At 55.3% G+C, this 23,028-nt stretch overlaps 9 protein-coding genes across 9 annotated transcripts; 5 read left to right on the forward strand and 4 right to left on the reverse strand.

Moving 5' to 3' along the window:
• Positions 1-816: 816 nt before the first annotated feature.
• LTS14_004332 (uncharacterized protein) lies at positions 817-2,679 on the forward strand (the record flags this gene model as incomplete). Its single annotated transcript, XM_064837034.1, has 1 exon — positions 817-2,679. The coding sequence occupies one exon, from the start codon at positions 817-819 to the stop codon at positions 2,677-2,679; it is 1,863 nt and encodes a 620-aa protein (XP_064695667.1).
• Positions 2,680-5,290: 2,611 nt separating this feature from the next.
• Positions 5,291-7,149, reverse strand: MGS1 (DNA-dependent ATPase mgs1; the record flags this gene model as incomplete). The annotated part of the gene is made up of 2 exons (XM_064837035.1): positions 5,291-5,571; positions 5,646-7,149. 2 exons carry the CDS (start codon positions 7,147-7,149, stop codon positions 5,291-5,293), a joined length of 1,785 nt encoding a protein of 594 aa, XP_064695668.1.
• Positions 7,150-9,331: 2,182 nt separating this feature from the next.
• On the reverse strand, positions 9,332-9,768 carry LTS14_004334 (uncharacterized protein; the record flags this gene model as incomplete). Its single annotated transcript, XM_064837036.1, has 3 exons — positions 9,332-9,471; positions 9,527-9,591; positions 9,641-9,768. 3 exons carry the CDS (start codon positions 9,766-9,768, stop codon positions 9,332-9,334), a joined length of 333 nt encoding a protein of 110 aa, XP_064695669.1.
• A 1,552-nt stretch (positions 9,769-11,320) lies between these two features.
• On the reverse strand, positions 11,321-12,296 carry LTS14_004335 (uncharacterized protein; the record flags this gene model as incomplete). The annotated part of the gene is made up of 2 exons (XM_064837037.1): positions 11,321-11,545; positions 11,607-12,296. 2 exons carry the CDS (start codon positions 12,294-12,296, stop codon positions 11,321-11,323), a joined length of 915 nt encoding a protein of 304 aa, XP_064695670.1.
• Positions 12,297-12,881: 585 nt separating this feature from the next.
• DUN1 (serine/threonine protein kinase) lies at positions 12,882-15,074 on the forward strand (the record flags this gene model as incomplete). The annotated part of the gene is made up of 3 exons (XM_064837038.1): positions 12,882-12,923; positions 12,974-14,122; positions 14,175-15,074. 3 exons carry the CDS (start codon positions 12,882-12,884, stop codon positions 15,072-15,074), a joined length of 2,091 nt encoding a protein of 696 aa, XP_064695671.1.
• A 366-nt stretch (positions 15,075-15,440) lies between these two features.
• On the forward strand, positions 15,441-16,466 carry LTS14_004337 (uncharacterized protein; the record flags this gene model as incomplete). The annotated part of the gene is made up of 1 exon (XM_064837039.1): positions 15,441-16,466. One exon carries the CDS (start codon positions 15,441-15,443, stop codon positions 16,464-16,466), a length of 1,026 nt encoding a protein of 341 aa, XP_064695672.1.
• Positions 16,467-16,501: 35 nt separating this feature from the next.
• LTS14_004338 (uncharacterized protein) lies at positions 16,502-17,086 on the reverse strand (the record flags this gene model as incomplete). Its single annotated transcript, XM_064837040.1, has 1 exon — positions 16,502-17,086. One exon carries the CDS (start codon positions 17,084-17,086, stop codon positions 16,502-16,504), a length of 585 nt encoding a protein of 194 aa, XP_064695673.1.
• Positions 17,087-17,644: 558 nt separating this feature from the next.
• On the forward strand, positions 17,645-19,327 carry ERG11 (Lanosterol 14-alpha-demethylase; the record flags this gene model as incomplete). The annotated part of the gene is made up of 2 exons (XM_064837041.1): positions 17,645-18,079; positions 18,134-19,327. The coding sequence occupies 2 exons, from the start codon at positions 17,645-17,647 to the stop codon at positions 19,325-19,327; spliced, it is 1,629 nt and encodes a 542-aa protein (XP_064695674.1).
• Positions 19,328-20,269: 942 nt separating this feature from the next.
• Positions 20,270-22,657, forward strand: LTS14_004340 (uncharacterized protein; the record flags this gene model as incomplete). The annotated part of the gene is made up of 1 exon (XM_064837042.1): positions 20,270-22,657. The coding sequence occupies one exon, from the start codon at positions 20,270-20,272 to the stop codon at positions 22,655-22,657; it is 2,388 nt and encodes a 795-aa protein (XP_064695675.1).
• Positions 22,658-23,028: the final 371 nt, after the last annotated feature.

Genomic DNA, 23,028 nt, shown 5'->3' on the forward strand with positions numbered 1-23,028 from the left:
GAGCGTACGATGAGACCGAGCTATGGTGTAAGAGGATTTTGAAGCTGTGAGCAGATCTTCAGCATATTCCTGCGCATCGTCGAGCTGCGTTCAGGGGTAAGACTTTGCCCAATGCATCGCCTAGTTCACCTCGCAGCATGTCCCATATTTACAGCCAAGCGCAATGGGATCAAAATAACATCCATCTCACCCATTGTGCTACCTTCCTCCTCCCATTGAGATGTGATGTTTGTGCATGTGACCTGGCGAAAGACGTGACGGCGTCTTGGCGCCTGGCCAGAGCGCGCCTGCCTCGACGCTCCCAACGTCACTGCTATGAGACCACCGCTACTTCCTTGTCGCACATTCCTTTTCGACAATTTGACGCAACAGAAGCACAATAGCAGCAACTGCGACACGGCATTCATATCTCGTCATCCAGGCGACGGCAACCACAGAGGCATTGCAACGGCAAGCACTGGAGGTCAATTTGACGTACGCATTGGGGTGTCTCTTCCTTTCCCTCCACCAGCACTACACAAACCAGCACGAACAAACGACCCTCTACCTCCTCCTCTCCCTCTCTTGGTTTCGTCCTTCGTCACTCCTTTTGGATCGATCACACTGCTTTCTGCTTTCCCGCCACTCTACTTCACCCACTCCTTGAACTGCTGCTTCCACCCCTTAATACTAATGGTCTCCAGAGACTCGACAGTCACTCTTTCAGCTACAGCAATCTTCCGCTTGCACAGCAAGCTCACACCTCACTTCTCCTGCACCCTCCCTCACTGGCATCACCCGCTCCCGCAAACCGCGACAGTGACGACCACAGCCAGAATGGCTGCACTCAACGCCAGCATTCCACTTGAGTGCACCATCTGTCCCAAGAAGCCAGCTTTCTCGGACGTCAGCCATTTGCTCACCCACATCCAGAGCAAGGCACACCAGAGTCGGTATTACACCCTCAAGGTCAAAGCCACCACCGATGGCCATATCAACCAGCTCCTGCAGGAGTACAACCAATGGGAGAGTGAGAACAGTATCGACGACCTCATGGCCGAGCGTATCGACCAGAAGGAGAAACGCACGGCTGGCCGCAATATTCGTCCGCCCCCTCGTCGTGGCTCGGGAGGTCAGTCCAGTGCAAAACGCACATCAAAGCATGCTGTCAGGAGAAGAGCTAACGCCGCACGACGCGAAGTCACCACTTCCACTTCGTCTCGTAGCACCCCAGCTGCTCCGACTGCCCGGCGTACGATGAGACCACTGCGCGACAGCGTGCTTAACCCGCAGCTGGATGCAAGGATCAAGTTGGAGCCCATCTCGCGTCCTGGCACTCCTGGATCTGCATTCTCCATGGAGCAGATGGGTTACTTCAACACGACCAGATACATACCTCAGGCTTGGCCGGAGTCACCATATGCAGGCACACCACCAATGAAGCAAGAGTCGTTCAGCAGCGAGGGCATTTCGGATGATGAGGACGATAGCTTCGTGCTCGAGCCTGCACCTCAGCCAAGACGTATGGCGACTGCACGCCGTCGCCGCAATGACAGCAACGACGGGACTTCTCAATCGTTCCTTGTTGACGAGGAGTGGGACGAGATTGTTGAGACGACATCAGATGTTGCTAAGCTGAAGGGTTTGGTGTGGCCCGGCATGGCCATGTTCGACTCAGCTACGCCAGAGATGAGACGCAAGCGCAACCAGAAGAAGGACTATTCCGTCATCGAGCAGCTCATGGCTACAAGCGTGGTCGTCGAGCCTGAGGAGATGGTCTTCGACACCGAGGGTAACTTGAGGAGGCAACGTCTCATTGACGGTAATCCGGAGATTGATGACGATGAAAGCCTCCTTTCGGGTGAGGTCGAACCTGAGCCTGAGTTGCCGAAGAAGCGTGTAGCCAGACGTCCGAGGACTGCGCTGGTGGAGAAGAACCGGAATACTAGCCGCCTTATGCGCAATCGCCCTGCCAGTGCTCGTCTTCCTCCAGCACGCCCGGCAAGGCGCCCGTATTATGATGGACCTGGTGCAGATGATGACGACCTCACGTACGCAGCATCACGGCCGAAGAAGCGGACTGGGATCAGCATCCACCGTGACAACTCTGGACCGGAGATCACATTCGACAATCCTGCCTCTATGGCACACCTGAACTCAGGCTTCCGCAATAATACGTATCAACAGCAGATGAGCAGCGCCCCGCGCACGCAGAGCTTCTACAACCAAGCTCCCACGCAACGAGCTCATCAACGCCTGCCATCGTTCACAGCATACGGTCCTGCAAACACTTTCGGCAGCTCCTTCCGCCCTTCAAGCGGCAGCATGAGCGGACCCAACTTCGCCAGCTTCGGCGGGCTGAACCATCAGACCTTGTTCAATCACAATTCCTTCCCTACCTCGAGCAATGCTATGGCGATGGCGGCCTTCCAACAGCAATACGGTGCAGGTGCGCAACAGTCGTTCGCTAATGGCGGCATGTTCCAGCCTCGCTCACAGCCCGCCCCTGCTGCTCCCTGGGATGCGTTCGCGGCTTTCGGCCCGGACTTTGGTCCTGTCCATGGTGTCGAGACCGGGTTCCAGCCGGGTACTGAGCTCAACCCTTTGTTCTTCAGCAGCAATCAAGCGACTCCCCATGAGGACGAAGAGGCTACTGTCTCGCCACCAGATAGCGAGCGTGAGCGCGAACGCGAGCGCTAGTTCCTTGGTCTCGATCGACCAGAGTAATGATTTGTACGATGTGCGGCATGGTTATGTGACGGACAGTGCAGACCTGCGGTAAGTCATACCACTTTCAGTAGCGAAATTTGAGGCAATTGAGCGATGCATGAGGGAGCAAAAGCTATGAGCTTTGATCGATATGATGTGCTTCTTACCAATTACGGATATCTTCTGTGGTAATGTGTGCTGCTTAGTGGCGATACTGGGGAGGCTGGCGCTTGGTTCGGCGCAAGAGACGGGAGAGCATGGAGGCCGAGGGCAGCAGGTCATGGGCACGAAGGCATTCGCTTGTACGACTGCGCTCGAGTGTATGTATGTCAGCAAAGTAATCAGCCAGAGTTTGGTATATAACACCATATCTTGCTAGCTTTTATCACATGCCCGTTCGCCGATTTCCTTCATCGCCAATGTTTGTGATGCTGTGTATGTCCTTGTGTTCTCGCTAATTCTGTCGGCTGCTAGTAAAAGCGATTGTGGTGTTCGGTTCGTTGACTTTTTGTACCTCGTGCCGGAGTCGTGTGGAGTTGCGATCTCCAATACAAGCCGCGATGTCCGTGGCGACTCAGCCCCCAACTCCAACCAGTTTTGGGCGGCTAATGCTGGTCACCTACTGTACATCAAGACGTGGCATGTGATGTTTATCCGCCTGACTCAGCTGATGACATGTAGAAAGACATTGATTACTTGGACTGGAGGCATCCTCGCAGTGCCTGCCACTTTAAGCCACCAGCAGTATTCTTGCCACCACTGCGACTCCCACAGCCGGAACGGGACCGCACAGTCCACGGATACTTCTTAGACCATGCCTCTCCGCTCGACAGGCTGCTTCACCTGCCGGAAACGCAAGATCCGCTGCGATGAGACGAGGCCTCAATGCAAGAAATGCTCTACCCATGGCGTCGCATGTCCTGGCTACCGCACCGACGGACTCGGTGGGATCGAGTTCAAGGACCAGACTCGCAATACCATGGCCCGGGCCAAGAACGGCTATCGGGCGAAGGAAGACGCCATCGTTCGCAAGAACGCTCCACCATTGCAGGAGAGCACGTTCGGTCTTCCAATCCCGACTCAGACGGCAGCTGTGGACTGGATCGGAGATGAGTTTTTGACCGGACAGATGATGGTGGCGGGACGGTATCTTCCGGATTATGTGCTTAGTCCTGCTGTCCAGCGACTACAGCTTTATGGCACGTTTCTGGATGTCTATCTGCCTAAGAATAGTTCGCATCTGGATCACTTCAGTTTCTTCCAGACGTTGGCCGCGTTGCCGACACAGCAGCCCGCGCTCACAGAGGCACTGGATGCGTTGAGCTTGGTTGCTGTGGGGAGTCTGCACAAGGATAAGGCGGTGCTCAATCAGTCTGTCAATCGGTACGGTAGGGCGTTGTCGAGCTTGGCGAGAGCCTTAACCAAACCTGGAGAGGCGGAGAGTGACGAGGTGTTCGCGGCTACATCTGTCCTGGCTACTTGTGCACTGTACGATACAATCGGCAGTCACGACAATGGCTGGGGCAAGCACGTCAACGGAAGTCAGCAGCTGATTGCTGCCCGAGGACCGAAGTCATTGCAGTCGAAGCTATCACTACTACTGTTCTCGAACACACGGCACGGTGCACTGTGCTGGGCACTCATCGAGCGGAAAGCGCCTTATCTGGCTAAGCCTGAGTGGCGAGAACTGGCTTTCACCTCATGCATACAAGACAGCTCCACCGTATTCTACGACTTGGCGCTTCAGATTCCGGGATTGTTGGGGAGGTTCGATCAGATTGGCGATACAGTCGCGCTCAGCTTCGAGAAGGTGAGTGAGCTCCTGTCTGACTGTGAGACTATCGAGGCTGGTCTTAGACAATGGTGGCTTGATTGGGACATGCGTACGCTGATGCAAGGGGGTTTGCTATATGATGAGCGACCAATCGATGAGTTCTTGACATTTGCTGGCTTGGTCTCGGATCGCACGTTTGAGTCGGCCTACGTCTTCGCCAGCTTCCCTGTCGCGTACTTGGCATCGATGTACTGGATGTGTATGCATTTCTTACGCGACGAGGTCCAATCTCTGCAGAAGCTATGCCACGATCTGGATAGCGATTGGTATCCTACAGAAGGCTCGGCTGTCACTCAAGAAGAGCTATATGAGTACTGCATACACCTATGCAAGACCATTCCTTACTTCTGTGAGCCCATGAGCTCTAGTACGGGACATGTCGGGATCTTCCTGCCGTTGCGGACCGCTGCTGTGCACTTCACCACCCACGGCCAATGGAAGCAGGCGAAGTGGGTCGGTGCTGTACGCAATAGCGTCTTCACCAAAGGACTTAGTCCGCCCTCCATCGGCGACAGGCCGAGGACGTTGAAGAGTCTCTCACAAATCGCACTATATCAGCACGAGAAGCAGCATCCCTGGAAGAATGGTGCGCCGCATCCCACCAGCGAGACCTGCGGTAAGAATGCCTTGCTGTAAGCTTGTCTCTCACAAATTTGCTGACCTGTGTACCCGTCCATTTTCAGATGACCCAGTCGCTGGTGCTAAGATTCCTCCATGGAACGCAGGTGTATTCCCAGGCTCTCACTTCCCAGGCATGTCGTCAAGCTCTCAATCGCCGTCCGGATTCAGCAATATATCGTCTCCCGGCTCGCAGACGGCTGCCGCTCGGACCTGCTCGCCCAACTCCGCTATCTCGGGATCGACCTCGTCGCCAAGGTCTTTCGTATCTAAGAACCTGCGGCCTTCCAGCTTCTCAGGCAGATAATTCTGCACCACGCGGCCATCCACATAGTCGGGGTTATATTTGTAGTCCTTGCCGTAGCCGAGCTCCTTCATGAGTCTGGTGGGAGCATTTCTCAGATGCACTGGAATTGCCAAGCCGGCTATACCTGTAAAGGGACAAGCAAAAGGTCAGCATATGTCCCAGACAAGTCCATGAGGCTCACACCCGTTGATATCTTACCAGGCTCACTCAAGGCGGCAAATGCAGCTTTCAGTCCTCTATAGGCCCGCGTACTCTTCGGGGCCATACTTAGCGCTACCGCGCAATGACCTAGATTGATCCGACACTCAGGCATACCGATGGTCTGAGCCGCCGTATATGTCGCAGTGGCTAGAGATAGCATGCTGTTGTCCGCGAGCCCGACGTCCTCGCTGGCTATGACTACCATCCGCCGCGCCACATACAGAGGATCCTCTCCAGACTGGAGCATTCTGGCCAGATAGTAAAGTGCGGCGTCTGGATCACTGCCGCGCACGCTTTTGTGGAACGCCGAGATTGTATCGTAGTGCTGATCGCCAGCCCGATCATATACAAGTGTTTGTGTGAGACTGGACTTGATCTCAACGGTGCTCACACCAGGCCGCTCACACAGGTCCAGTGCGAGTTCGAGTAGATTCAAGGCACTTCGTGCGTCACCATCGCTGAAGGCTGCTAAGTAGCGGAGCAGAGCATGATCTTCATCGAACAGAAGGTGGTGGCTAGACTGGGAGGTCGATGGGTCTGTGTGATCATCCTGATCGTCCTGTGTCGGCTGTTGCTCAGGCATAGTCGCATCTGGCATCTCTCGGCCTAGCGCTCGCTTCAGAATTCCAAGGACATCCTCGTCAGACAGCTTGGCTAATGTGAAAGTCCTGCATCTGCTTAAAAGTGCATTGACCACCTTGAAGCTCGGGTTCTCCGTCGTGGCTCCAATCAAAGTCACCTGCCCCGATTCGACTGGTGCTAGAAAGACGTCCTGTTGAGATTTACTGAAACGGTGGATTTCGTCGCAGAATATGATGGTCTTCCTTCCCGTCAAAGCTAATTCGTTCTTCGCCTGAGCGAACAGCGATTTGCATTCGGCGACACCACTAGAAGTGCTGTTGATCTCCACGAATCGTGTGCCTGCCGTTTGTGCAATGAGTCTTGCTATAGTTGTCTTTCCTGTGCCTGGCCCACCCCACAATATCATCGATGGCACCCTGTCTGTCAATATGAGGTTGCGCAGCACTCCACTCGATCCTACGAGCTCTTGTCCTGCGACATCGTCCAAGGTTTGTGGTCGCATACGCTCTGCCAGCGGAGCGTGAGCGTGCTTTTGCTTCTTTGGCGTTGGCAGACTCGGTTCCGCTGTATGTTTATCGTGATTTGAGACATCGTTATGTGACTCCAGAGGCCGCTTGACACTAGTCGTGGGAGCGGGTGCTGTCGATGAAGGTGGCTTCGCTGCCGGCTGCTGTGTATTGGCATACTGCTTCTGCACTATCGGCGATGATCCCGACTCATATGCCTCATCTCTGAAGCTGACATTGCGCTTCGCAGCTGGTGTGAAGAAGGTCGCAGCCTTCGAGCCTTTCGATTTCGTGACATTGGCTTGCGTAGGTGGTGGGCTCGGCTCCTCGAGGTAGTTCTGACACTCGGAGTCGATATGTCGATTGATAGCTGCTTCCTTCACTGGCTTCTGACAGATTGGGCAGGCGACCATTGAGGCAGGAATATTAGCAATCCCATATCTGTCTGTTGCATACAGTTTGTCTTCGCTAGACGCGACGCGCCGAAAATGACGCAAGCACGGCATCCTAAACTGGCTAGCGCGCTGGCTAGTTAGCAGAGAGCAAAGCCAAAAGATACCCTTGCCTTCTTATTTCGCGCGACCTGTTTCTCGAACGAACAACCGATCATTGGGAGCTCACTATATGTCTTCAAGTACGGAGCAGTTGTCCCATGCTAAGCCAGATGATGCTTACCGACCATAAACTGAGCTCTTGGTGACCGATGCAATGCTCGCGCACCTATATTGCCCACTCACGAGGCGGCAGGACGGTGCAACAGCGAACGCACCGCCACATCCAGAAGGGAAAGACCAACATGGCCTCTCACGTCTTAGTGAGGTACTGCCACGTACGCCTCAACTAGATGCCGCCTCTCATCGACGGCTGCGAAATTATCTGCGCACATTCGCTCACCACTACGCCATCGGTTTCGTGGCCAGCGCAAATGGTCGGCCGGGTGGCCTGGGTCAATGTACTGGTCTCCTTGGAAGCACCATCGTGACTCGTCTGGAGATCCTCGCGCACTCGTTACCGACACCAGCTCTACGTGAGAAAGCTGCATGGGCTTGGGCTGAGGCGGCTGCAGGCAAGCTCGATGTCCTGCCTGTACAAACAGTGCTCACGACGTTCGAGCCTGCTAATATGGTGCTCGATCCGGAAACAATGGGACGCGCGCGGTCCTGCTGACTTCCTTTACGAGGCAGAGATGCTACCTATTGGCATCACGGTGCACATCGTAAACCATACTCTAGGCTACGTCCAATATGCAGCACCTAACGCGCCGCGACCACACTTTATACACTACGCTCAGGCCAAAGAACTGCATACCCTCTTCCGGGACACGTTGATAAGTAGAATCGCCGCTTTTAAAGATCCTCTGGTGTATGCTGCCTTTGGTCTCCCAGCCACCATTGGCATCTTCTTGTGGCATGGCTTTACGCTTGATGATAATGGTGCGGAGCGAGTTGTCCTTGAGAATGATCTTGACCATCTGGCACTCTTGGAAGGACTTCTCGATGTGCCTCTCCCGGATCGCCATTGACCAGAAGCCCACTGCGGACTTCAGATTGCTGGACCGTCGTGATTGCCACGAATGCCACTTCATTCATTGAGAGGGTGGGTGACACTCGGGAGCACGTCCTCGCAAATGCTACCGTGTGAAGATATAACTTGTAATGCAGGAATAGAAGCAAGATCGTGCTCTTCATCAGGATGGTGGACATCGTCATGATCTGTTGCAAGTACATGGGTCAGATAGATGGCAGCGTGCTAGGACGGCATTAGTCAAGCGAGAGTTTGTCGGATCCAGTCTCCCATCCAGGTGTACCTCGCCCGAACCTAGTGTACCACACTCCGTTGCACCGACTCCGGCACACTTGCCCTAGAGATCACAATGATATCCTCCGAAAACTGCAAGCTCGGAAACCACTTTGAGCCGTTCGTGCCAGAAATTGCGTTTTGCCAAGCATATCTGCGTCGAAGGCAGGCGCCACAACCCACTACGTGGTAAGCTAAGCGTCAGGTTCGATTCGATGGCATTCTTCTGTGTGAGATTCACCTGCAGTAGTGTAGCCTGAAGGCAAAGCATGTATTTTCTAGCAACACTACGACGGTATGATCTGATAGCCCTAGGGTGACCGCTGCTCGGCTTCTGAATAGCGGCTAGGCTGCCGTTGATCAACGCTACTTCGGTGTACCTGCCGCAGTGCGGACATTACTTAACGCGTTTCTTGTTGTGTTAACCCACGGTTGTAATATAACTTTTCCGGCGGAGCCTGACGAATGACGGAGCCGGTATTCGGAATCATTCTTGTTCTGCAGGGTAAGCAGCATTCATACAGGTGGCTAGCATCATCCAAGTGTACGGCTGAGAGTGGTAGACATCTGAGAGGTTTGGAATATGTCGATAGTTTGATTCTGGTGTAGCGTAGACATCTGACAAGAGTTCATCTAAGTCGCTCTGCCCGATCGCAGATCATGTCCGGCTCGTCTAGCCAGGAAAGTCTTGTCTCACCGCATCATCAACACCTAAGCAGACTTGCCATTGATACCCTTGAGCTCCACATCGCTGTAACCACTGTCAGTACAAGCTTCGAATTGATGGTGGCTCGGAGCTTACAAGATGAGGGTGGCATTCGCGGGAATGAGGCCAGGGAAACCACGGTCGCCGTATGCGTAATCGCCGGTGATGGTGAGGGTGGCCTTCTCACCCAAGGTCATACCGCCATCAGTGCTCAGGACGCCCTCGTCCCAACCTGAATGTGCCACGTGTCAGCAACGGGCCTGCTCATTAGGTTTATGAGCACTCACCCTTGATGACCTGGCCAACACCGATCTTGGTCTTGAAGTCGCCGCGGCCGACGGAGGAGTCGAACCTGTTCAATCAGTCCCCTCCACAATCGTAAATTGATTGGGCGTGCGTACTGCTTGCCCTTGCCATCAGCAGCCTTGGTGTCCTGGAGGTTGCCAGTGTACTCCATGGTGATGGTGTCGCCGGCCTTAGGCTTGTCGACACCATTGCCGGGGGTGATCTGCTTCTTGATGACGCCCATGGTTGTGAATGTAGTGATGGGTTTGTGTTGAGGTGAAGTTAGGAAGTGGTGTCTTCAGGTGACGCAAAAAAAACTAAACTGTGGTTGGAATGGAAGTCAATGAAGAACCTTACATCCATCCTATCGGTGCGAGCCGGCTCTCCCCACTTCAACCTCACTCACTCACTCACTCCAGACTTTCATGGACCCTGTCGTTCCTGGTACTGCCCATCGACACATCCTGGAATCAAAACCGTTGGAGCATGTGCGACGCGACTTGCAGCAGAGCGGTTTCAGAGCGAGAAAACCATAGAAAGCAGGGTGCCGCGGCTTGCGCGCTCGGAACAGCTCGAAGCGACTTGGCCCCTGCAGAAAGTGCTTGCCCCAGCGACCAGAGCATTGGAATCTGGCGATCGGGCCGTGCCAAATCTGCACTACCGTTGTCCAAGCAGTCCCGCCAATGATGTCCAGCAAATCGTTGGGTCTGCCGACTAATATACCTCAGAAGGAAACCCTTACCTTTTCGAGGTTGTGGCCTTGCGGTTGCGGAAGCACGAGTGAACTCAGCCAGCAAGCAATCGGGTCTGCAGCCGGTTATCCACATCGGCAACCAGCCGAGTTTGTTACCGAACAGTGCTATAGGAAACGATCTACACCATGCCATCCCAACTTCACCCGAATAGCAGTTCTACTCGCTAGCATCTTGGGCAGCATCATTCAACCACGCCCTGCATGGCAATCGCTGTAAGCATCACTTGCCGGACTCCGGCAGGAGAACGTTGTGGATGCTTCCGAGAGAACACTCTCACCATATTGATCTACGGGAGCGACGCAGCCATAGATGGTGGTAGGGCATCGGGAATGCGTGCTTCATCGATTGCTGTCACGGCCAACCACTAATTCTGCTTCACCGCATTGCCGAAGTACGGAACACCCTGCCTTATCATCTGCGGCCTGGAGGGCAATAAGACAATCACCTCACCGCCTCCAAGCATGATGGAATACATTACACACCATAGGGTGACGATCCGGAGCCAGTGCGCTTTTTGTCTGTACAACAGCAAGGAATCATTATTTCCAGATCTGCAGTACCTCGCACATGGCTTTCAGCCGATATGCGCCAATATCGAACCCCGACCCATGTAGTCTCACACAGCGGATACTACACGACTACCACGATTATCGCGCCACGCGCGCCAGCGACTCGCAGACCCTGTCTCGCCACAAAATGTCATGTGTAATATGGAGGACAGCCTCACCGCCCCTGTGATTCCATCCACAACTCCGCCACCCAATGACTTGCCCCGGACGGAGATTTTCAGATCTTCACATTATATGCCAGCATGGCTGTCGATCGATTGGGACACGGCTCGGAGTACGACTCGCATGTCACATATGTAGTCTGGTGTCTGTGCTACAAGTATGGATGGGGTCTTGATATACCCTGTACATCCACTTCACGGCACTTGTCGTGATTCGGTCTGCCAGCAACGACTACGTGGCGCAGTGATGTAATATCGGTCCAGCTAGCCAAGCGCGAAGACGGTCCTTGCTACTAGAATCGAACGTCCGCTCAGTCGCTCATGGTTTGGTCCGCAACGGCAACAGACCGCCATGTGACAGTCGGGAAACGCTTGTCAAAGTGCGACGAGACGTCCGTGGCTGGCGCAAGATGCCACATCTCTGTCACACCTGCACGCTTGACACAGTCGGCCACTTTGCCATAGTTCAGGCCAACTTGGTCAACACCGTGACTATCGTCGGATAGTGTGAAGCGACCACTCTTGGCATGGAAGGTCTGCGAGAGCACAATCAGCATACTTGAGGTTCCAAAGTCATTGCAATCCGATAGTCCTTACCTCCATGATCTCGACTTGCGGATAGCATTCCTTCATGCCCTTCCTCAGACTACTCGAGTTCAGCTCCAGCACGCCACCATAAGCAGCGACGAAGTCCAGGTTCCGCAATATCTTCTTCCATACATTCGGCCAGGTCTTGAAACTTCGATCGGGTTGATCACTCTTCAGTCGGATGAGGTCGAAATGGCCGACGACAGGCGGCTTCAAGGCCTGGAGCATATCATACTGCGAGTCGAAGTAGTCCTCGAAGACCCGCTCGTCGGTGCCACCAGCTACATCCCGAGCTTTGTAGTACATATCGTGATCGTAGTCGATAGGGATGGTATGGACGTGGTGGACACTACCCACGAACAGGTCGACCCGGTAAGTGGCCAGCAGGTCCTGGATGATCGTGAGGGAGCCTTCGCGGATCCATTCGCCCTCGAAGCCTACGAAGATGATGATTTGGTCGGCGTAGGCTTTTTGTAGTCGTCTGGCTTCGTGGTAGAAGTCGTCGTATAGTTTCGCTAGACTGGCTTGATCGTGACGTTTTGCTTCCTCGGGGTAGAAGTCTTCGATTGCTCGCGCGATGTGTTCGGTGAGGCAGAAAATGCTCATGCCTTTCTTGATCGCCGTCTGCACCACTTCCTCCAGTGTGTTGGCGGCATGCCCGCAGAACTGGCCAGAGTGTGAATGGTGAGACCACGGCATCCTTTTTGTTTGACCGATGGCTTTGACGTTGTAGCAACATCTTTACTGGAGTCTAGTCGTAGGCTTGAGGGCACGTTTCATGATTGGTAGTCGGGTAGTTCTGCCTGCTCAATACGGCTGATGCCTGGGCGAGATCCACCTATTATTCCAGCCGTTGAGATGACCCCACAGCGATCGTGAACTTCGGATCGTGGAGCACGGATGAAGATTAAGCAATTATTGACAGGTCGCACTGCAACATCAGGAACGTATCGGAGGTGGCATAGTCAACGGAATAATATAGTACCCCCCTGAGCTCGACCGAGCGTGTGCTGAATATTTGCCCTCGACATACGGGAAGAAGAGGTCATTCACGACCTCGAAAGATCAAGCCCTGTTCAACGCTCGGACTCGATATATATACTTTTATGCTCGGACGGTGACATGCCTGTAATCATGACCATGACCAGAGGATAGGTTCGTGGCAGCAGTTCCACCGTTCTATACCATTGCGGCCACTTTCACCGATCGACGCCATAGTTGGGCTTCCGCGCGTTATATCAATCGCACCATCACGCTTCTGCAAGCCGACAGCGGCAAGACGTTATGCCACCACAACAGGAGAAAAGCTCACTCAAGCGTGGAAGGGTGGGTAGTCATCCTCAAGCCCGAGCGACTTCTTACTGACCGCATACCAGCACTCGACTGGAGAAGAGTATGAGCCGAAGAAACCGCGTCGAAGCAATCGTCTCTCGATTGTGGACGACAATGCCGGCGACGAAGAGCTGAAACAAGCACCGCTCCCATCACCCGTGACGCGAGGAGCGACGTCAGATGGAGACGCTGATACCACGAAAACCGGCACCGTGACGCCGCCGAGTCAGCAGATTGGGCCGAAGACGCCTGTTTCTAGTCCACCGCCGCAGTCGCAACGACATGGCCTCTCGTCACCACCAGATGACACTCAGCCCTACTCACAGTTCCTCATCCCGGCGCCGATAGCTTATGAGGTTGAGGACGAGGTGGGCGAAGGGGTATGGGGATATATGGTCCCTGTGACCGGGATTGCCAACCCTCTGGTCCTCCGCAAGAGGGCCGCGTGTCCAATCCCCTCGGGCATGGTTGGCAAGAAGACCGGCAAAGGCAAAGTGTCCAAGAAGCACTGGAAGAAGAAGGAGGAGGAGTACGAGGTAGACAAGGGCTTGAACGGCATACCCGCCGAGGGCTATCTGATCGGCAGACATCCCGAGTGTGACCGACAGCTCAATGTGCCTACGGTCAGCAACCGGCATTGTCTGCTCTTCTCGGAGAACAGGTATGGTGACGTGGTGGCTGTACTCGAAGATCTGAGTGGCAACGGCACGTACGTGAACGATGCACTGGTCGGGCGGAACAAGCGGCGAGAGCTCAACGACGGCGATGAGATCTCGATTTTGGATCAGGCACGCTTCATCTTCCGATACCCTCGTAACCGCGACGGGAATGGCTTCATGCAGCAGTACAAGATCAACGGACAGCTTGGCAAAGGACATTTCGCGACTGTCTACATGGCGACGGAGAAGTGCTCAGGAGCATCATATGCCGTGAAGAAGTTTGAGAAGCGAAGCGGACCGGGTGAGAGGAGCAGAGTTGACGGGCTGCAGCAGGAGATTGCGGTGCTGATGGGTGTGAGCCACCCGAACATGCTTTGTCTGAAGTCCACGTTCGATGAGGTAGATGCGGTCTATCTGGTGTTGGAGCTTGCGCCGGAGGGCGAGCTCTTCAATCACATTGTGACGAAGTCGAAGTTGTCGGAGGTGGACACGAGGAAGATCTTCATACAGCTCTTCCAGGGTGTGAAGTATCTGGTAAGCCCGAAAGTATCGCGCGCGTCACGAACATGAAGCTGACCTGCAGCAGCATGAGCGCAATATTGTCCACCGCGACATCAAGCCCGAGAACATCCTCCTCATGGACAAAGACCTGAGCATCAAGCTCGCCGACTTCGGCCTGGCCAAGATCATCGGCGAGGAGTCCTTCACCACCACTCTCTGCGGCACCCCATCCTACGTCGCCCCCGAGATCCTCGAGCAAGGCAACCGTCGCCGCTACACCCGCGCCGTCGACGTCTGGTCCCTCGGCGTCGTCCTCTACATCTGCCTCTGCGGCTTCCCACCTTTCTCCGATGAACTCTACTCCAAAGAGAACCCCTACACTCTAAGCCAACAGATCAGAATGGGCCGCTTTGACTATCCATCACCATACTGGGACTCTGTCGGCGACCCCGCTCTGGATCTGATTGACAAGATGCTCACGGTCGACGTCGAACGCCGCATTACCATCGACGAGTGCCTCGAGCATCCATGGACCACGAACCAATACCCCAGCGTCACCGATAGCACCGATGGCTTGACGGGTGCCCTGGCCGGTCTGGACTTTAGCAAACGCAAGCCCCAGCGCGAACGGACACTGTTATCCTCCATCAACGACATCAAGGTCGAGCGCACCGTCGAAACGCAGGCGGAGGATAAACCGGACGTGGTGGTCTGGGATAAGAACCGGGGTCCGCATTTCGACGATACGGAGACTGCTTCGCCGGGCCAGCCGGAGTCGAAGCCGGAGCAGGTGCAGGCTGCCGCGCAGAATGGTAAGGAGGGCAGGGCGGAGCATTCGGTTGAGATCGAGGTCGATCCAGCGGCGGGGAGGGATCCGAGGGAGTTTGTGGAGATGGGAGGCAAGGGGGATCAGGTTTTGTTTGGCGAGGCGGATCTGAGTCGGTATCCGGATGCGACCATGAAGGCTGGGGCGCCGCAGGAGTAGATGTGCATCCGCATGAATGAGAAGGCTTTTGTGGCCGGGATGGGGTTGTGTCTGTTCTAGCAAGAGGCTGGGGAGGCCGTGGATTGCGATGATGGGAGATTGGGGTTGTGGAGGGATGGACTGCTGTATATGTATGTAGCAAACGATCGTACGTGATGAAATGAATTCCATGGCGGTCACAGTGGCCACACGACCGAGGTAGGGTTCTGACGACGCGATTCCTCATGTTTGCCTCAACCACGAAGCACAATCTATTCGCCACTCGTGGAGACCGATATCGCTTCTGGGATCTCGCCGTCTTATCATCCGTCACCATGCTCTATGGATTTCGACCCGGGTGAGGACATCTCTCTCCAAGTCACCATCATGGACATGGCCAACGCCTATGACAACAGTATCGACCTCCAACCGCCCCGGGACTTGATAGGCTACGGCCCGAACCCGCCCAACCCCCACTGGCCCAACAACGCCAAAATCGCCCTCTCCTTCGTCATCAACTACGAAGAAGGCGGCGAATACTCCCTCGTCAACGGCGACACCAGATCCGAAACCTACCTCTCCGAGATCGTCGGAGGCTTACCCCGTCATGGAGCCCGGAATACGAATATCGAGAGCGAGTACGAGTACGGTTCCCGCGCGGGTATCTGGAGGCTTTTGCGGTTGTTTGGGGATAAAGGGGTGAGGGGGACCGTTTTCGGGGTCGGGAGGGCGTTGGAGTTGAATCCGGAGGTGGGGAGGGTGTGTGCGGGGATGGGGTGGGAGGTTGGGTGTCATGGGTGGCGGTGGATTGACTATCATGATGTTCCTGAGACGGAGGAGAGGGCGCAGATTGAGAGGTGTATTGACCTGTCCATGGATCAAACGGGGCGCGCGCCGACCGGTTGGTATGTGGGGCGGTTGTCGCCGCGGTCGCAGCTTCTGATCTTGGAGATGTATAGGGAGAGAGGGCTCGAGTTGCTGTGGATGTCGGATTCTTACGCGGATGATCTGCCGTATTATCAATCCCTTCCACAATTGGAAACGGGCCTGAGCTCGCGTGATGCTGGTGCGGGTGGGGATGGGGATGGGGAAGGTAGGAACAAGGCCCTGTTAATACTCCCATACAGTCTCGACACGAACGACTTCAAGTACCTGATGCCGCACAATTGGTCCTCACCGGACGATTTCTACAACTATCTCGTCGCGGCCTTTGACGAGTTGTATGCGGAAGGGGTGGAGGGAAGTCCGAAGATGATGTCCGTAGGGTTGCATGCGCGTATCAGTGGACGGCCGGGACGGATAGGGGCGGTGAGGAAGTTCGTGGAGTATATTCGCCAGAAGGAAGGGGTGTGGGTCGCGACGAGGGAGGAGATTGCGCGATATTGGTTGGAGGTCCATCCTTACAAAGGATGAAAGGAAATGTGAGCGTATGGTTGGTTCCGCACTTGTCATGCTTCCTTCGGCATCTCCATCGCCCTCCCATTACTCTCCGTCACGTCCAACCCGACCAGAAAGCGACTAACCATATTATACGCCCCGACGGTAATCGTCAACTCCATGACCTGCTGATCCGTAAACTCCCGCTTCAACTCCTCCATCACATCCTCCTGAATCACAATCTCCTTGGTACTCTGGTACGTGAACGCCAACACCAATTTCTCCACCTCACTCAACACACTCGCCTTCTGCACCGCCGCGATATCACTGCCTGCTTCCAACAACAGTTCCAGAACGTCCCGCTTCGTCCCCGCTTTGAGACAGATGGGTGCATGGGCCGTCCATTCGTAGGTGGCCTTGTTGAGGACTGCGACGTAGCAGATGGCCAGTTCGGCTAGTGGCAAGGGAACGGAGGATTTGGACCGGATGGCCCCGACGAACTTGCTGTAGCCGTCTGCGATGTCCGGGTTGTGGAGGAGGGCGAGGTCGAGGGGGATGAGGGGGCGCAGGTTGCGGCGGTCGCGGATGCGTTGGTAGATGGCTTCGTTCTCGGGCGTGGGGTCTATGGGGGAGGTGGGGGCGTAGGGAATGCGCATGGTGGGTGTCTGTCTTGAGGATGGGAGGATGGGATGGTAGTGGAAGTGAGGGTTGTTTGGAAGGCGGTTGGACTATTCGGGATATCACCCAGCAGGAAGTGATGAAACGGAGGTGGTGTTGTTGTTACTTTTCGGCAATCAATGCCGGCATCGCTATGCTGCAGTCATGTCGGATGGACTCGGGTGCCGCGTGGCAATGTTGTGGTGGTGGTTGAGCGCATACTAGTAGCTCCCCCATCTACGTTGGTGAGGGATAGCATGGCTGGGCCTGCCCGTTCCCCGTACAATGGTGATGGGCTGTTCGTTTAATCCTGAGTCGTGAATCTCTACCCCGCCATGGATAATGTCTCGAGGCCACGCGAGATGACGCCATAAGAGGATAAGGTCGGCGCTACCGCTGGGTGCCTGCAGATCAGGGCCCAGCAAAAAGATCAGACCACTCGCCATTGGTCGCACGTTGGCCACTTTTTTGTAGTGGCGCCATTCCGTCCATGTCGTGTCTATAGAATACCAACCAGCCTCTGTCTCATAGTCACAGCACAGGACTGCCAGCAAACCATGGGCCTCCTCAACACCCTCTCCACCGCCCTCGCGCCCCTCACCTCCTCCTGGACCGCCATCCTCTTCGCCCTCCTCACCCTCCTCACCACCACCATCCTCCTCAACATCCTCCTCCAGCTGACCGCCCGCAACCCGCACGAACCCCCCATCGTCTTCCACCTCGTCCCCTTCATCGGCAGCACCATCACCTACGGCATCGACCCCTACCGCTTCTTCTTCGCCTGCCAGGCCAAGTACGGCGACGTCTTCACCTTCATCCTGCTGGGCAAGAAGACGACCGTGTGTCTGGGCACCAAGGGGAATGATTTCATCCTGAACGGGAAGCTGAAGGATGTCAACGCCGAGGAGATCTATTCGCCACTCACGACGCCGGTGTTTGGGAAGGATGTCGTGTATGACTGTCCCAATTCGAAATTGATGGAGCAGAAGAAGGTGCGTCCCTACTATCAACATTCACAAATGGACTGCCACTGATATGACTTGCAGTTCGTCAAGTTCGGCCTCACCTCCTCCTCCCTCCGCTCCTACGTCCAACTCATCTCCCGCGAGGTCCGTGACTTCTTCTCCGCCGACGCCGCCTCCAAGAAGTTCGCCTCCACAACCGGCAGCTTCAACGTCCCGCCCACCATGGCCGAGCTGACCATCTACACCGCCTCGCGCTCCCTCCAGGGCAAGGAGGTCCGCGAGAAATTCGACTCCTCCTTCGCCGACTCCTTCCACGACCTCGACGCCGGCTTCTCCCCCATCAACTTCATGCTGCCCTACGTGCCCCTCCCCCACAACCGCAAGCGCGACATCGCCCAGAGGAAGATGACGGACACATACATGGGCATCATCCAGGAGCGACGGGAGGCCGGCGACATCAACCCGGACGAACGCGAAGAGGACATGATCTGGAACCTCATGAACTGCACCTACAAAGACGGCACCCCCGTCCCGGACAAAGAAGTCGCCCACATGATGATCGCCCTCCTCATGGCCGGCCAACACTCCTCCTCCTCCACCTCCTCCTGGATCCTCCTCCGCCTCGCCACCGACCCGCAAATCCAAGACGAACTCCTCGCCGAACAAACCCACGCCCTCGGCACCGACCCCTCCTCCGGCGCCCTCAACGACCTCACCTACGACTCACTCCCCCACCTCCCCCTCCACGCCCAAGTCGTCAAGGAGACCCTCCGCCTCCACACCCCGATCCACTCCATCCTCCGCAAAGTCAAATCCCCCATGCCGATCGAAGGAACCCCCTACGTCATCCCCCCCACCCACTCCCTCCTCGCCACCCCAGGCGTCACAGCCCGCAGCGCCGAACACTTCCCCTCCCCCATGACCTGGGAACCGCATCGCTGGGACGACCACCCCGCGCCGGAATATGCGCATCTCGCCCCCAAGCATTTGAAGGAGGCCGTGGCGGAGGAGAAGGAGGATTATGGGTACGGAGAGATTAGCAAGGGAGCCGCGTCGCCGTATTTGCCTTTTGGCGCCGGGAGGCATCGTTGTATTGGGGAGCAGTTTGCTTATGTGCAGTTGCAGACCATTTTGGGGTGTTTGGTTAGGGAGTTTCGGTTTACGACGCCGGATGGGGAGAAGGAGGTCGTGGGGACGGATTATAGTAGTTTGTTTAGTCAGCCGCAGCGGCCGGCGGTTGTGCGTTGGGAGAGGAGACAGAAGAACAAGGCTTAAGCTGATCGGGACCGGGGGGGTTCCCTCGGCGGTGTTGAGCGAAATAGATATGTAGATGGGCATGTTTTTCGATGTAGCGTTTCATGCTCAGCTTATAGGAATCATACAAATGCATGACATCTGTTTCTTGGGAAGATGGAGATACTGGTGCTCGTGAGCTGGAACTTAACACGATCGATGCTCGAGCTTTGGGGCGATTACAAACAGTCCGGCCTTGTCACTAAAAGTGGCTGCTTGACTTTGAGAAAGAAGGGATGAGCTCCATCTTAAAGTGGTCATGCTGGAGCATGCCGATTCATAATTTTTGCAATCCTCTGCCCCCTGCCCGTGAGGTATAGCTTGAACGTTCTGGCCTTGGGTGTATGTTGGCTAGCAGCCCCATTTACGACCACAATAATACCTGGGCTGCACGATGAGCTGGATTGCCTTCCAGGAAATTCAGGTTCGGTGTTCCGCTTCTTCTCTGCAGCTGAAAATTGTCTTGAGGAAGGTCAGTTCCATATTTCGCCTTTTCTCTGCTGCTTGAATTCGGCTGCGACTTTATAACTGTCAAGCCAACGAGTCTAGAGAGTATCAGTCCGAGCAGCGAGTCGAGGCGAAGGGCTCGTGCCGATCATCGCACTGGGCCTTGTGCTGTCTTGAAGGTCTGATGTCGAGATAAGCCGTGGGACGACTGCACTCAGTACATGGTGATGGTCATCAGATGAACAGCATGATTGTTACCGATAACTTTCACTCGTTCTCCTTGAGCGGAACATTCAGGGGCGGAGACCTCACACCTGAGCAGCGCGAAAACTCACTCAGCTATGGTGTTGTTGCTCAGTGGTGAGTGTTTGCACTGGCAACAGTCGTATAAGTACCACACCTCCTCCCTTTGCCACTTCCAATCTACCACTCAATCATCTCTCCTCCTACACTACCACTCCCACCACCACCACCACTATGGCTCAGCCACTACTAGATCTTCAACTCCAGAACGCAGCACTAACGACAGAACTCCGTCTCGTCAAGCGGCAGCTCGCGGAAGCACAAACCGCCACGGCTCATCTCGTCGGCATCATCGGCAAGCAACAGATCCAGACTCAACACGATGTTTCTGATCATCTACGCGCACAGCTCCAATCGACCCGGGCGGAAACTGTAAGGCTGGAGGGCCTCCTTCGACAGCGACGGCTACTTGATCTCAATCGACCTGCGTTCGCTCTCGACGATCCGTTCGTTGATCGTGCCGGACCTGTACAGCGTTACCCAAGCACACGGTCACCCTCCAGGGTCGGCCCCGAAATCCATAGTGAGGTGAGCTGGGCTGGGAGGCATGATTTGCTTAGCTTCGAGGGGGATGGACCCGGACGAGCGGGCGATGGCTGGGTTGCCGCATCCCGAGATGGTGGATTGGGCGTGGACACTAGCAGTATTTCAACACCACCAGCTTCTGGTAAGTCGGGTGGGTCTTTGGCGATGGGAGACTACCGGCTCCCAAAGTCTGGCTTCCATACCGTAGAGGGTCGTGTGGTGGATGAATCCAGAAGCCACATAGGCCAGGAACATGTTCAACAGACTGATCTAGTGGACCTGGATGAACTAGACCTCGTGGACGCGCCGAAGAGGACTCATGCCCAGCACTGCTTTACGCAGTGGGAGCGCAGCTACCTGCTTGGAATAGCGTGCTTCCTGGAGGATCTGGACAGCGAAGACTATACGCAAAAGTGGGTCGATGTGGCGAAGCGTAGAGGGCGACACAGTCCTGAAGAGTGGCAGGAGTACTATGAGAAGGAGATTCGGCCGGTATACAAGGCTAAGCAGGCGGCTGCGATGGTCGACCGAAGCTTTTCCGAGGAGGGCGGGATTACTTCGAAGGATGTGGAGCATCTCTTGCCCGTCGAGACTGTCGGAGACGACCGGGCAGCTGGGCATGAGATCCTCGGCCCAGCTACGACAGCCACGGCGAATGTGCTGGTGCCAGTGATTGAGATGACCGAGTCTGCGGCTCGAGATAGTGGCTGCCCAGGGCTCGATAGTCTTCCAGCCTCTAAGCACGACTCGCCACGAGCGAAGACCACGCCATCAGCTTCGGAGACCTTGGCTCCTTCCCACGGCCTGATGGCTTCTCGATGGGCGCCCCAGGTAAAGGCAGGGTTGGTGGTCCAACCAGAGCCCAACTCGCATCGCGATGTAACTACACCTGTACACTCGACAACACAGCATATCGAGCTACTCAGCGTCGATGATTTTTGCGAAGAGCTCAACAAGCAATCGGAGAGTGCTCGTGGGTCTCATTCTTTTGCACCAAAGCCAGCGGTCCCCGGATTCATAGAAGTGGGAGAGGGTAAGACGTGCGAACGAGATTCCGGGCCAGACGTGCACGACTCAACGACCTCCAGTTTCAGCGAAGCAGAAAGCACCAGCATCACCAGCAGACATGTGGACCGTCCAGACAACAGACCTGCAAGGTGCAACTTTAGCAGTGATCGCGACACCCGGCCGGGGTGCTGCCACTGGCCACGGGACGACCAGCAGCTTCTCCACAGCAACTTCTCCCACAATCCTAGCACGATGCGGACTGCGGTGATAAGTAATATTCCACCGGGTGCAAGCCTTGCAGATGTGCTCGACATGGTCCGTGGTGGTAAGATCATCTCTGCTGAGTATCTGCCGCTCAGCCAGATGCGCACGAAGCCCATGATGGCCATGAATGCTGCGGTGGTGACATTCTTGTACGCGGACGTAGCGCATGCATATGCGGAGTTCTGTCGTAAGAACAAGGTCTTCCTCGAGGTCAAGGACGGTTCGGAGCCTTCGAGGATCAAGGTCATGCATATCAAGACGCCCATCCGTCCTCCAATCTCGTTCGGTATCTCACCACAAGAACGTCCAAGTCGCGTGCTCTATCTGAACGACGATGGAAGCAAGACGGCGGAGCAAGTCACGACTATGGTCAGCAAAACACTCGAACAGCGTACGATACCGAGCTACTTCACACTTCCACTTCGTACGGGCAAGAACGACGATGGGTTGCTCTTCTTCGAGTTCGCCAGTATCGAGGACGCCATCATCACCAAGCAGGCGATGGAGAGCTTGCATTGGGATCTGGGCGGTGCTGGCAAAGGCTTCTTGCCGGATCCTTGCGAGAGGCCGCTGCAGAGCTTGCTTGGAGGGGTTAGTGAAAATCGATCTTCGGACACCACGTTGTCTGAGACGGCTGAAGCTAGCAATCCTGGGCTATCGGATCGTGAGGATGATGTCGTCACCGTGAGAAGGTCCGGTGGTGACCTCCAATATGCTCACTGTACCGGAGGCCAAGGTCGCAGCCAGCTGGAGCAGCTTCGGTGATCTTGAGGCGGCGAGATCTTTCAAGGGGTCAGTGAAGAGGAATTGTGCGTAGATTAGGGGTGGGAGAGGCGTGGGCGGCAGAGTGGCTTGCAACTACTCAGCCAAATAGTATAAATAGTCATGCAATCAGTGTGCTCAAGTAAGAACAACTTCCTAGGTCTGTTCAACGGCCGCACCACGTGAAGTACCGGGCCGCAGTGCTAGATGTCCGCCAGGTGGATTGATCCGACAAGGTGCATTATGATACCCATTGCCTTCTCCAGAGGAGAGCACAGGCTGGCAGCCTCGTCAAGTCATCATCGCCACAATTGAATGATAGAATGAATGGGGTTGGTTTGTGTATGGATGGCAAGCGGCGGCTTCCGAAGGAA

This window comes from Recurvomyces mirabilis (genome assembly GCF_035927965.1).
Source record: "Recurvomyces mirabilis strain CCFEE 5264 chromosome Unknown scaffold_9, whole genome shotgun sequence".
NCBI classification, from domain to species: Eukaryota; Fungi; Ascomycota; class Dothideomycetes; order Mycosphaerellales; family Teratosphaeriaceae; genus Recurvomyces; species Recurvomyces mirabilis.